The 14,847-nt window shown below is 40.5% G+C and overlaps 1 protein-coding gene across 1 annotated transcript in view; it reads left to right on the top strand.

Annotated features, from left to right (window-relative positions):
• Nucleotides 1-14,847, top strand: part of RELN (reelin) — a 293,553-nt gene that overhangs the window by 130,645 nt on the left and 148,061 nt on the right. The window contains exons 7-8 of the mRNA XM_075491501.1: nt 7,623-7,719; nt 13,106-13,157. Of these exons, the coding sequence (XP_075347616.1) occupies nt 7,623-7,719; nt 13,106-13,157 (149 nt within the window). The remainder of the gene's footprint in view (nt 1-7,622; nt 7,720-13,105; nt 13,158-14,847) is intronic.

The following is a 14,847-nucleotide window of genomic DNA, read 5'->3' as shown; positions in this document are numbered from 1 at the left end:
AAAAAATGAACTGGAATTAAATACCTCCATCTAATTTTCAGCTGCTGAAAATGTTTAAGGTTGACTTTTTTCTCTTTTTGTGGAAGGCAAATTTTTTCAGAACTTTTGTATTGTATAGGAAGGAAAACCCTTCCCTTCCCAGCTCTATACAGCACCTCCCAATTGCTAGGGTTTTGTTGTTTGATGGGATTCCTGAGTAGGGTCATTCATATTATCACAGTCTACATCTGAAACAGCAAGAACAGGCTGTTATCATTCTTTAACCAGTAGATGCTGTTGGAGAATCTCGGGACTCCACGTGCATAATAAGGCAAGCACAGTTTAGGACGGGTCAGGCAGAAGCTTTGTTAGCTATGATCATAGTGAGAGAGCACTCAGATACCATCTCCCCCTCTGCTCTCCCGTTCTCTGCCAAGTGATTGCAGAGACCCAGCCCGTACACTGTTTCAGAAAACAAGGGAAGAGGTGAGGAAAAACAATCATTTCAATGTTAATAAAGCCACGTATCCATCCCTGGGAGGGACGAACTCCTTAAGCCGCTGACACAGTTTAAGGACTCCAACAGTAAACAACAGGACAATACGGAGAGATGGCTGTTGGCGGAGCCTAGAGGAGTGGCACTCCCAGTGTCATCTTAGCTCAGAAGTGGGGAGTTGGAAACGATCGCAGACTGTTAGCTTTTAGCCCAAAGGAATGTTCTTCTAGCAAAGATAACTCTTAGCCAGACCTCTCAATCTTAAATATTAATAATTTTACCACCACAATGATCACAGGGATAGAGTACCGTTTCATATGATATATGTATGTACCTTACAAAAGAGGAAGTTATAGGTCTCTTCTAGTACAAAACTGATTCTGTTCTGTATAGTGAATATTTCTACTGGTCATACTACACCCAGATAAACACATCTATTGGTCTTAGCATGAAGTTTTGAAGGTTGGAGTCTCCTTTTATTGTATGAGATAGTTACTGAGTTTTCTATTCCTTCCACTCCTATTTCATAAGTATAACTAATGTTATTGATTTAATTCATATGAGATACAGAAATATTGTACTGGGTTAGTTTATCTTGTTCAAATAAATTCTTGACGGGCATTTGAGCTGTTACCTGCATTTGTCAGTTAGGAATACATATGTTCTGTGAAATCTGACTTCATTTTCCTTCTTTATTAAGGCCTGTCACAGTTTTCCATCTGTGCAGGTCTTTCACAGTTTCACCATCTTATGTAAAAAGATTGTGGTTTATGGAATTTTATGGATATTTTTCTTTTGCACATACTTATTGTAATACTTTTTAATATGTGCCTACTATTTTTCGTCCCTTTGTTCCTTTTGTCTCATCTCTTTAAATGTTTTTCTGGACAGATGCATTAAGGACCTGGAATACTATAATATAAAAAAACCCCTCTTTCTTTATGGGAATGAATAGATCAAGGACTCTTAATGGGTTACAGAATAGCTGCCAAGGTAGATAGCTTTAGCAGCAGTGTGTTAAATGGACTTGAGTGGAAAGAAATGAGAGGAGGCATTATTTCCCTGCAGATGTCTCATAACTCACAGAGGGCCTGTCTGTTGGGAGCCTCTGTAATTTATTTATCCATTGCTCTCTTATCTTTAAATTCATCCTTGCTTTATAGAAGTCTTGACAGAGAAATTTCAGACTAAAAGGGCCCCCCGTCTCCTGCTCCTTTTGTCCCCAAGATTTGGATTTGGTCCCCCTGGACTAACCTTGAGCCACCTTGGTGGGTGGGTCAGTGCAGAGAGGTGTGTGCTGGGAGAGAGAGTCCCAAAACTCACCGCAATCCTGAGACAGATTTTCCTGTAATAACACCGGAAAGCCAACATCTTCAGCAGTGCTAAATAGAAGTGGAGCGCAAATAAAAGAAAACTGTAATGAGGTGTCATGAGCTTTTCTGCATAAAGGATTTCTACAGTAGCTCTGCCTCCAGTGAAGACCTGCTTAGTGGCAGAAAGCTCATTCTCATTTGATTATCTAGTGGGAGTTAAATCAGGGATTATTAACAGTTTACGCCATCCACCCTAAAATTGCATTTTTTCCCCTGGCAGCTGCTAAAATCCCATCTTTACCACAACCAATTGCAGTAACTGCTAGAGCAGTATTTCCAGCCTGCTCGGTCCCTGGTCTGCTGTGCTCGGAGCGTGCGGTAGCAGCTGCCTTGTGTGCACTGATACTCCAGCAGTGCCGTGTCACCAGGGGCCAGTTAGATTAAGCCACTCTAATAATTTCTGAAACCATTATTTGTGTAAAGATGAAAAGAGAAGTGTTTCTATTTTCCTATGATCTTTTCTTCCCAAATCCTACAGAACACTGGCTTGGATGTGATTAATATTGTCCCACTCCTTCTGATCCCCTTTCTGGCATGTGCAGCTCTGGCAGAGACACACAGTCCAAGTGCACAAGCAAAGCATTTTATAGCTTCTGTGTGTGTCTAATTTTATGAGTCCCAGCAGAGCCTGTGTGTCACTCCATCGCTGGGAGAGGCCTCACATCAAACAACTATTTTGCACAAGGGCGCTGTATGATTTCGAGAGTGACTGCCTGTTTTTTATGGATTTCTGCTCTTTCAAATGCGTTAAAAGACACATCCTATCCAGCAACCATCTGTTTCTTTGGAGGCTCAGGAGCAGAGAAGGAGTGGCTACAAGTGTTTCTGGAGCTGCAAGGGGAGGAGAAAGGGAAGGCTGGGATGGGGCTCTCCGTAAACAGAAAAATCACAGCATCTGGGAATGGGTTCCTGACCTAAATCACTGTTTGGTGATTGAAAGAAAATGGGAAAAACTGCTAAAGTGGGAAAGGACAAGGAGAGGAGGAAGCAGCAGGAGAGGACACATAAGGAGAAGGAAGCAGGGAGGATTTCTGTGCTGGGAATGCAGGAATGGGAGCATGTCTCATCTCTCTCATTTTCTTGGGACTCAACCACCATGAGGATTTTCTTCTGTGGTGTGTCCAACTAATTTTTATATTCTTTTCTTCCAGCGTGCAGTCATGTCAGAATGTGATTACTTCCAAAGTCCCCAACCCGTAGGCACAAGCCTGCTTACTTAAGCAAAGATTTCCTCATTTCTTGGGTCTCATTGGCCACCAACTTTACAAAGATCTCTTTGGCTTGTGAAACAAATATGCTTCACACGTTCATAAATGTCCAATGTATTTCATGCCTAACATGTATTAGCTGTGGAAGTTAAGGTAGGTAAGTGACTCCCACTCCATGGTAAACGTAGCACCAATGGCCATGCTAAGCGGTTCACAGCTGACTTGCGGAGCTAATTAGACAGTAATGTTTAGTGCATTTTTCAATGAAAAGTCTAATAGTACAGGTGATGGGTGATCCATGAGACTTGCTGAAAACTGGCAGGAGTGTGTTAGTTCAGAAAGCTCAGGAACCATGGAAGTAATTGGTTTCCTCTGTAGGGAAAGGGAATCTGCGCCATGTACCACTTGCCAGGGAAGGGCCAGGGAATGGCTGGATGAGAAGAGGTCCGATATGGGTGGTATTTGGAAGACTGTCTAGGTCGTTGAGCACCTGTTTCTGTGACCATCTTCCCTCCATGTAACCTCATAAAATTGCAGAGGAGAGTATAAAAAAGGTGCTATATAAGAACTAAAATAGGCCAAACAAGAACAAATCTAGAAAAAATATTCTGTTTAATCCTATGATACATGATTTAATGTTGAGACAAAAAAGGGGGAAAAAGAAGATGCATAAATTAGTAAAGAAGAGATGCTGGCATTAATGTATGCTTCTGCATAAAACACTTAGTTTTAACAGTAGGGCTGTAGACAAACGGGATTCCGTACATTTAAAAAAGAAAGACTCTGTACAGAAGCTTGTTGCTGGCTAAACAATCCTTCCCAACTTGATGCCACGTTTCACCGCAAAGCCTATCAGCACTCCAAACTGCAATCACTTACAGAAGACATACTCTTCAAAGATGACATGAAGAAAAGCTGAGCATGTAAAATCAATCAATAAGAAACGGGTTCAATCACTTTTTCATGGCGTACGAGAAATGAAGAGGTACAGTGATATTTCCAGTGGCAAAGAGGTGGAGAAGAGCTTTGTGACAGGAGAAAGAAGTCCTGAAGTGGTTTCCAAATTGCACTAAAACTGTGGGATTAAACTTCAGAAAGATTTATGTTTAAAAATCTCTTGGCAGCTTGAGATGTTTATCTTCTTTATAGTCCAGACATCACAAAAGACATCAGTCAATATAATGTCCACAAACTCAGGTATCGTAGAGGGAAACGAGATGACAAATAGGGATGAGGAAACAGCAGATGTTTCCCCTTCAGCAAAGTGAAGAACAATAGCAGATAGAGGTGGGACTCTCTAAGCCAGAGATGAGAGCGATGGCAGGTCTGCAGAGAAGACATCTAGATGAATATGACACACGTCAACAGTGGCAGCGAGTACCAGCTGTGAAGAGAAAGCTAAAGTGATTTTAACGTGCTAAGATTTTAGATCAGGCAGGTGAGAAAGATAATGTAAAAAGCTGCACCCAGCCAGGGCAATTAATACTGTCTCCTGTTTGTATAAATGGAAAATAAATTAACCTTCCTGTCTGCACCAGGAAAGGAGCAAATTGGATCGTTTCTAAACACGTAGTACTGTGACGATGATCTGAGGAACAGCAGATCAATTATCTTACTCTTCATGCATTCCTGTCAAGCTAGTGAGCAATTTATTGTCAGAAGTAATGCATTTCAAAGAGAGCACAAAGGTTTGAATCAGGATTACCAACAGCCATCCAATTTCTTATGAAAGGAGTCATCCTAGAAAAGATGAGTGATGGTGAAACAGCTGTATTAGAAGGACAGTGTTTCTGGATTTCCAGACAGTATTTCATAGACCACGTTACAGAAGTAGAATAGATGAACAGCTGAATCACTTTGTATTCATTGAATTATGAGAATTACAAAATTAAAATATCCCTTGGATTATGCAGCCTGACCTTTCATGAGGGGCTAAGTGGTCCCTCCATAGTATTCATAGGCCAAGTTTTCTGCCATACCTGTCTCTCCCTGCACATATCAGGAGTTCAGGTAGATACTCCACTATAAAATTCCAAAATGTAGGGGCAGATAATGAAAATAATGCTCATAAACAGCCAGAATCCTACAGAATTCCAGGTATTCTTCTAGTTCCTGTCCCTCTGTTCTTCAGTTATCAGAGTCTAGGGATCAAGTGAAATTTAGATAACGACAAAACATGTCCTCCATGAACTCTGTTTCTCTACTTTCTCTTAAAGCACAATTTCGTTCACTCACATGCTCTCTTCTTGCCTTATATTGAGAAATAAAATTATGGGCTGACTGTGGCTTCTATAAGTAAATATTAACTCATTGAATTCGATAGGAACTACATTACTTTATTAGAGGATTTAATTTTGCTGCTTAAATTCAAAATCCTAAATGCTATCAGTGTGAATTGCTGAATGACTTTATTGACACACTCATACAGGAAAAAAACTCAAGGATTTTTTACATCTGACTTTGTTTTGGGAAGTGGAGCTGAAACTGACCTTTAATAAAATCTCAGAATAAAGGAGAGATTTGGAAAGTGGGAACAAGGCATTCATCTTTGACTTCTGTAACGGACTTGAGCATGAGAAAGCCAGTCCTGTGCTGAATTCACCCAGGACCAACTGAAGAGACCCAAAATAACCAGTGCAATCAATGATTCACCACATCTATGCATCTGAAAACGTAACGTCTATAGCTCAGCAGAGCTTAGCACTCACAGACCTGCAGGGTATTCTGCAGGGTATTGTACGCCGCCCAGAGTTAACCCATTTTGCCAAAAGTTACCCACACTTTGCTGCCCTGGGAAGCCAGGGGAGTGGTGAGGAGCCCCAGTCTGCTCCGGGAGCAGACCAGGTAGCTCCATTTAGTTAAACGTGTACTTTAAGAATTAATTTAAACATTATTTCTAATCACTACCTGGGTTTGCAGCAGCCCATCCTCCCTTGCTCAGACCTTTTGGATGCATGGCTCCTGCAGGGAAAAGCTGTCCCAGCTCCATGGGGTAGCCGATAACGCTACCAGTCTCTTCCTCACAATGCAGCTGGAGATTTCATTTGCCCTGTCCAGGACCATGGTGGGCTGATGGTTTTCAGATACTCAGGAACAGAAAAATGCTGCTCCAAGCAGTTTACAGAAAGACTTGCAGAGGTTTAAGATAACACTTATTAATGAAAAGACAAACAAGCAACATAAATTAGGAAAAGAGGTGAAAAGACCTCAAGGAAATTTGTGTAGGAATCAACTATACATTGATAGTATGTATCAATTATCTATGATCAGCTACGATCATTGAAAACTATCGTATATGTTGACAGCAAGTCCTGATCTCTTTGGGATTTCTTCCTTTTCATCCGATTTCCTGTAAGATCTGCCATCCAGAAATTAGCCAGAGAATGAAAAGACAGAAGAAAACCAAACATTTGCACGCTACTAAACTAATCTGGGCTGTGTATATGGGAATGTGTATTTTGGTGACATTATGCATCAGAAAGGGTGGCCAAGTCTGAGGCATGCCATGTGAGAGAAGCCAAAAGCCTGCCTAAATACCCCTTACATAAGTCCATTGCACTTAAAACTCTAAAATACCAGTTATCAATGTACAGACACAAATCAGCAAGAAATAAGAAGGTTTGGAGTGAGTTCACCCTTGCTTACAATGGAGTTGCTCCGGGAGCAAATGTTTGCCTGTAGGTTTAATGTTAAAGCTGAGCTTTGGATGCCCAAAGGCAATGTTGGTCTGCCGCATTGCAGGCAGTTTGTCAGGGGCTGGGAGCATCTCCAAAATTGTTTGAAAATCTGCTGCTCAGGCCAAGAGCCGATACCCTGATCCTCGAAGGTGAGGGAGAGGGCCCTTTCCCTCTGCTCCACAGTCAGGCTGCCCACAAAGTCCTTCATATTAAATTAAGAAATATCAGGAGAGGTGCAATTAGTTGGCTCAGCAGCACTTACCAGCCTCTCTGAGATTTTCTTCATACTTTTTCCCCTAAAAGGTGAACAGACTGGCAACTCTCTGTTAGTAGGAATATGGGACATGACAAATACAAATAGAAAGCAGCAGCAAGACCCTTGTTACAGCAGCGGGTAACACGCTGCTGTACCAAGAGGCTTCTAAACTTGGTGCCCAGTTTTGGGTAGGGTCTGCAGCCTCGAGTCTGCCCTTTGGGGTGAATAACCCTGCGGGCCGGAGCAGGGTCCTAACCCCTTCTCCTGGGCTGCTTTGTACAGTAACTCCACAATGGGTGTACATATGTTGTATCAAACGTGCAGTAAGGATTTTGGAAGACGAGTAACTCCAGGGTAAATTATACATGTAAGAGTTCACCTTGCTTTCCCATGGTGTGATGTTTTGCAGTCAATGAGCAGGGACTCTCCTTTTTGGGGGGACAGTGTGCAGAGAGCAAGTACTTATTTGCAAGGGGCTTTTTCCAGAGGCAGCTCTAGCGCATCATATTTACAGTTGCTCTTTACGTTCAGCACCATGATATAACATACTTATTTTACAGTTTACAAGGCCGATGTGGTCTCAAATGTACAGTTTCTGATTTCCATTTTGAACATGGTGTGTTCTTCCTGCAGGTCTGAATGCAGTAACGGCGAGGTTGGAGAGCAGTGCGGTGTGATAATGCACGGCAACGCCGTCACTTTCTGTGAGCCATATGGTCCCAGAGAACTGGTAAGTGAAGGCTGGCTCATCTGCCAGGCTGGGACTGCAGGCTATGAATCCAGGCTGCCTCGGCTGCACCGGTGTCGGTGTGCTTTGAAAGTCTGGTGTTCAGCAGAGAGGCTCTTAGGCAAAGCAATAGGGCCATAGAAGAGCACCCAGAAGAGCACCAGTGTTTTAAACTATAGATGCCAATCAAAGGTTATTGCAATAGTTTGCAAGAGAAAGTCTCTTCATCTGGTGTGCATCCAAGTTATTTAAAGTATCCATAAAAGACCGGAAAGGCATGGAAATAGAACGGTGTTGTCAAACTGGCATCATTCTCTTTTTATTTCTGACAATGAAAAAGAACGAAGGTTCATTTTTCTTCTCTTATTTTATTAGCCGTGTCCTGTTTTTTCTTGTCGCTGTTGACAAATGTTAATTTGGTTGTAAAACGTCACTTGTGAACAATGCATCTTACAGACTTAAATGCAGCCTGGAGCAAGCACCTGCCAGTCTCAGGAAAGTGTATGTAACAAACCGAGTCATGATGAAGGTGACAGAATTAATCTCATTGCGGGGTAGTTTGGTCATAAAATTGCTGTAAGAAACAACATGGTGCCATTTGCATTAACTTGGGATCATCCGGGTGTGGAAAATTAATTGAAAGGTATATAACCAATGGGCACATGCTGATGCTGGGCAGCTAGCTGCAATGATATACATAAAACGGGAGTTTTGGAAAGAACTGCAAAATTAAAAGACCAACTCAAAGCCTGTGTAATTCAAAATTAATTTTCATGTTTTCAACAGTCTTCTGAGAGGAGGGAGAGGCTGATTAGAGCTATTTGAAGAGCATACATGGAAGAGAGCCATAAAACAGAAGTGGTTTTGGCCAGGCATCTTCTCTTCATTTCAGACACTGACAATTCTTTTAACAGGGTTAATTTTACATCCTTAACTGAGACCAGATTTCCACAAATGCAATGTAGATATTGCTGGTGTGGTGTCTCAAAGTCACAAACACATATAAAACTAATTCAGAGGTTTTACGGATAAAGGAGAATTTCAGTCATTTCCCTCACAGCCAGCTCCAGCCAGGGAATCCTGACAGGGATGCTAAATTGCCTCTCTGCTACTTTGAATCCTATTTGAATGTACTATGCTTCAATACCTGCCTTGAGAAGAGATGCATTGTTTTATGTCCTGTGCAAAAATGAAGTCACACCACTGGGATATTTTTCCCAATTTTTAAACTAATTTTTAGTTGCAGTATTGAGCATAGGTAACACTCCTTGAAAAGCAATCTATTTATGACATTTAGCAAACCCAGGGTCCCAGCTATGAGGGTTTTGAAATGTCATTAATTAGCTGTCTTCTCCCTGCTGATATGTAATTTAGACTATCCTTAGTAATCACGAATTGGCTTCAAAATGCAGTGTTGGAGTGTATTTGTCGTATTACCATGTGGTAAAATAGCACTATCATGGCATCAGGAACTTGGAAAAATTTATTATGATGCCAAAGTGGTGTGATTAAATAATCAGCTGAAAGAAACATCATGCTTATAAACAGTTAGCAGCCTAATAATGAAAGTGTTTATAAATATTATGGCAGTGTTGCAGAAAAATCAAATCCTTCTGAAGGAACATGCTAATGGCTTAACGTTTTGGATGAGCACAGGACAGTGTTCATGCCAGAAGTCTGACCTAGTTTTATTTTTGAATATGGACGTAGGTTTAAAACCCTTTTTTCTGAGAACCAACCTGTTTCCGATTTGTAGTCACGTTTCAGCAATTTCACAACATATCTCTTCCTTTCATAAATTTTGAAACCTGTTTCATTTCTCCAGTCATTACGCATTTTTATTCTATCACCTTTACTATTTGAACCCTGTTCTGTCCCTGCTTGAAATGGCTCTTGAAATCTCTGTTCCTGTTCATGGTTCCTAGTGCCACATTATTGCTTTAAAATACTTAGTCAAGAAGAGTTGAATTTGCAAAATGTATTATATCAACAGCTGTGACAGCTGCTGGTTTGCTTCCTTGACCTCCCTCTCTTCTCCTGCCTCCCAGCAGCTGCCTGTCACTGCAGGCAGAGAGTGTTTTAATGCCAGCTCTCTGTGGCTATTGGTGAGAATTTACCACTGGCAAAATCCTGGAAAGATGTATAGCGTCGGAGATGTGGCAAGCAAAGGAAAATAGCTAGTAAAGGCTCCCTGCCAGACTGTCTGCAGTGTCTGAACTTAGTAGCCCTTTGCAGAACTTTGCAAAAAGTTTTTAGTAGGTCTAACGCTTTTTGCTAAAGCATTACTGAAATGACTTACAACATAGTCTATTTTAAGTCTACGTGAATGCCTCTTCTGTGATAACTGATACATTTAATTTCTTGGTGATACGGGCCACTGAACATTGATAAAGGGTTTTGTTTTCAAATTAGAACTTGCACAACATAATTAATTGAATGTAAACTAATATAATAGGTACTCATAACTCAAGTCAGAAAGCACTTTATTATTTGGCCTGATAAATGTGGTACCTAATACTGAATCGATCCTGACAGAATCGACTTAAATGGCGATGTGACTGTATTTTTAAAGGAGTTATGTAAATGCAGCTTCCCTATTTTTGCTTAAAGACTAAAATTACCTGTTAGGAATATTCCAAAGAGAGGAAAACTCTTTTAAGTAAACATTATGTACAGATAGTGCCAAGTTTTCAGGTAGTTTTTAAAGTTGCTGTTTGAGATGATCGTGAAGCCTTGGGAATCTGTCCCACTGAATCTGTCTTAGTTCACAGAGCATTAATAACTGTGATAAATTTCCTAAATTTCCATGCACCCTCCTAATGCACACGTAGCCTTGTTATCAGCTAATCTTCAGTGCATTTCAGTGCGGATCACATTCTTTAATATTTATAAGAAGTTCTTCTCCATATGTAATAAGTATGTAGAAAAGAAACAAAACACACCAAAAATTCATGCCAAGTCATGCAGGTCTCCATTCATTATTTTCAAAGGCATCATTCCACGAATACCTCAACTTGGTGCACGCCGGCACTGGAAGAAGTCCGGTCCCTTTTGCCTTTCTGCACCATTGCCTGTCCCCTCCTGCCGGGGGGAGAGATGGTATCCGTATGAGCGTTGGTGGGCTGCATGGCGAACCACACCAGAAAATTAATCCAGATTAAAACTAACCTGCAAAGGAAAAAGACTAATAGTTTAACAGAAGTCACCTATTCGAGCTGATTTAACATGCAGCTACCCAAAAGCTGATGTTAGTAGATGGAAGGGAGTGGAGGGGGCTATCGCCTAGGAATTTTTTAATGATATACATTTGCATATACACATACATTCTGAATATACATTTGCAAAGATATGTAAATTCTTCTGAAAGTTTCCAAAGACAGAAAAGCCAATACAGGTGGCTGAGAGATAACATTTGTTCTGTGTCAATGGAGTCCTAAATAACAGTCAGAAAACATCTGCATTTAGGACTGGCTTTTGTTCAGCGTTGTGCAGCGATGCACAGGGTAATAAGGGACTTCAGACAAGAGAGATCTCTCACACCACTTTTCATGTTTATCTGCATAGTAGATAATTGAAGAGCACAGGAACACCTGATAATGGAAGAATCTCTGCTTTCACCATGTCACTCAGGGAAATTATGCAGAAATTGTACTGTTCATCATTACAAAATGCTGATGAAATTGCCTTTGTAATACAGCCATAGTTAATGGGCACTTGAAAGAAAGTAGGATCTTCCAAGTCATTGAGTCTAATCTTTACTTGGGTGCTGGCTTTTTTAGAAAATGACAGTTTAGTGTCCATGAGCTCAAACGTTTATCTATATTTTGCTGATTACCACTTTTTTTCATTCTTACCTACTGTTCTGTTTCCTCTACATGACTCATACAAGCAAAGCAGGAGGATCATTCAAGTCCTCCGGGTACTCTGCGTGGAGCTTCCTCCATGCCCATTCCCAGCTGAGCTCTGGTAGCCAAAGCCTGCTAGCCCCAGGACCTTACTTCTGGGGCTGAATTTGCTCAGAAGTTTGACTTCTCTGTGGCATATCCATGATACGACATGGTGCATGGATGCAGATCACAAGGAGCACATCCAATGGAAGAGTCTGTTGCTGCTCTCATGGGAAATGACATGAATTATTGGTGCATAGGGTCTGACATGGGAAGACAACTCCAAGGTCTTGAAATCTAGGATGCAGGCATCACTGGCAACAATATCAGATTAATTTATTTAAGGTGCTTGTTGTCCCTGTTCTTACAATTAGATGACTTCTTCTATGATTGTGTAAACTTACTGTCTGGCCACATCGTGCCTTTTTTCTTTTTCTCTTTTGATCTAATGTTGCCATTGTCTTTCAGCTTGTACATTTTTCCTTCTTCAATGTAGCCTCTAAAATCTGCTTATAATGATAAATTATATCTTTGTTGGGGCTTTTGCTAAAGTGAACGAACCAAACTTTGAGTCTCCTCTTTTTGGGGTGACCCTCCACTTGGTCTTTCTGTTTGCTAAACAGTTGCAATGATTTTTCAGCTTTTGACAAAATAACTAGATCAGGCAGTGGTGTTAGGCAGTGCTTCTGCCTTGCTTGTTATGTAGCAGTATTGTTAAGTCCAACTTTCAAAATGAATTGAAAATAAATAGGTGTCCTTCACAACACTCTAGTGCTTTTTATCTTACAGTATTTTCAGGAAAATAGTCCCAATTTGAACTACTGAAATATGGAGGCATTGAAAGAAGGGAGCAAGAAAGGCATCAAAGGAGGGTGGTTTTCTGAATACAGAGCGAGCTGCTCGGTGTTTTCTGCCTGTTTCTAGGTCTTGGTTGGATGTCAACAGTGTGGAGATGCTACTACAAAATTTCATTGTATATACCATGCATTATCACCAAGGTTTTGTTTGATTTGCTGTTGAAGATTTAGATTTTGTTATTCCCTCTTAATACTTCATTTTATTATTTTAGGTTTACTTAATGTTATTTTTATTATTTATTTATGATCATTTTTTGTTCTTGTTCTGTGCTGGGAGAAGTGAAAACCATTCTGTATATACAGAATTATACTAAGCTGACCATAGACCACAGGGTTCACTTTTTCAATCTTCTAAACACTGGTCAAGCGCCACTGTTTCACATAGATGTGCTCAGTTTATAGACATTAATACAGTAAAAGAAAAAAAAATTCCAGCTTTGACATATGACGAGATATCAATAATCAAAATGACATAACAGAAACGTCCATGATCACTCAACCTGAAAGAGCTGGCGATTAATAGTTTTATGCACTGGAGATCTGGGTATCCAGAGAGTTTCCATGCTTTCAAAGAAAAACAAGTGATGAATGTATTGTTTTGCCAATCTAACACAAACTCTCTGCTGTTTGCTTTTCTTCCTGTAGACCACCACTGGCCTTAACACAACTACTGCATCCGTCCTTCAATTTTCCCTTGGTAAGTTTAGCTCACTCTTTCACCAGAGAAAGTGTAAAAAGTCATTGCCGCAAAGGAAAATGGCCCTCAAGTTCAAGTTTAGCTTTCTGGTCGATGTTCCACTCAACATGAGGGATTAAAAAAATCTATTTAAAACTGCAGCACATTTATTCTTCTCCTTATCTAGAGTTCCTAACCTAAACTTTGGAAAGGAGCAACTCCAGTGGGTACGCTGATGATGATGAGAGGCATAGTCATGTTTGGTTTGGGGTTTTTTTCACTTATTTTATAGCCTGATGGATAACATTATAACCTCTTGCTCTTTCTCTGAAGTGTGATTACTGTTTCTAAAAAATGAACTTTTTTAACATTGTAAACCATTGATATATTCCAAGTTATGTCTGGGTAGTGCTGTTTTTAACACATCTGTACAAACACAATAGCTAGGGCAGAGCAAAACTAAATGCTATTTAGTTCATATTATCAACAGCACGGTTGTACACTGTATTACTTAGAAAACCTGCTGTAAGTTATCGCACATTTTCACTGTGTAGTTGTGGCTATAAATTATGGCAGAAGTTGTGGCTTGGGCTGAGGGCAAATTGGGAACACACTTAATTTGTTAATTCATATCTGTGTTCAAAATATGAAGGAAAAATGTTTTTATGATACAAATGGTTCAATAAAAAAGCAAGCAGGAAATGTAGCCTGCTTCCTCTGTGGACCCCTGGATATGTGTTTCCAAATCATATTCCTATTTTTAAAAAAGTAATTCTCCAAAAGTATCTCAGCAGAGGTGTGATTAAACTCTGGAAATCTCAGCTGGGAATAAGAGCTATCAGGTAGCTTGGCAAGCAGCTTGGGTTTTTTAATGGATCAGAAACCAAAATCCTAGAAGGCTCAGAAATACATCATTTAAATTTGTTTTTACCTGAAGTTGTTCTTTTGACTATTTGAGGTCATCATTACCTGTCACCCTGCAATTGACTGCAATGTTAATAGTTCTAAGGACTGGTATCGATCCTTTTATTTTGAATTACTGTTTTTAAAAAGCCAGCAAAATGTATCCATTCCTAAACTGAATTACTGCATAAATATTGGGCACCTCCAACGAAAGCCAGCCTGGAGCTACCCTGCAGTTTCATTCAGCTAGTGAGAAGGGAACAGCTCACTTGATCTGCTAGGATCTGTCGCTCACCCGCAGAAGCCCACCCACCCTTGGCTGTGCCCAAGGATGGGCGACTTTTATAACGCTGTAAATTTGCGATGACAGAGGAATTTTGCTTTTCAGGAAAATTTACAAAAATCTTCTATGGATTATTCTCACAGTGACCCAGAGTGGTTAACAGCCATATAACCCGAATGGTTTGGTAGGTAAACGTTTGCCGTCACAGCTTGGTAGCTGGTGTCTGCTGCGGGTGAGCTGCAGAAGGGTGCAGGCTCCCAGAAGTTTCAAAATTAGACTTAAGATTTCACTAGTAGCCTTTAGTCCTATCAACTGAAGGTCAAAGGTCAAATAAAGGTCAAATTAAAAAAGGGTAAGAACAGGCTGAGTAGGAAACACCCTATATGACAGGATTGTCATGAATATATGGTGAGAATACCTTAACCTGTACCAGTAGGAACCAGTAAAATCCCCGGTATGATGGAGCAGGAGAGGCATGGATGCATGTCTGAGTAAATCAAATTTCGGCCTGACGTTCAAAATGTA

Source organism: Mycteria americana, chromosome 1, assembly GCF_035582795.1.
Source record: "Mycteria americana isolate JAX WOST 10 ecotype Jacksonville Zoo and Gardens chromosome 1, USCA_MyAme_1.0, whole genome shotgun sequence".
In the NCBI taxonomy this organism is placed as follows: domain Eukaryota; kingdom Metazoa; phylum Chordata; class Aves; order Ciconiiformes; family Ciconiidae; genus Mycteria; species Mycteria americana.
This window is presented reverse-complemented; position numbering and strand designations above follow the sequence as displayed.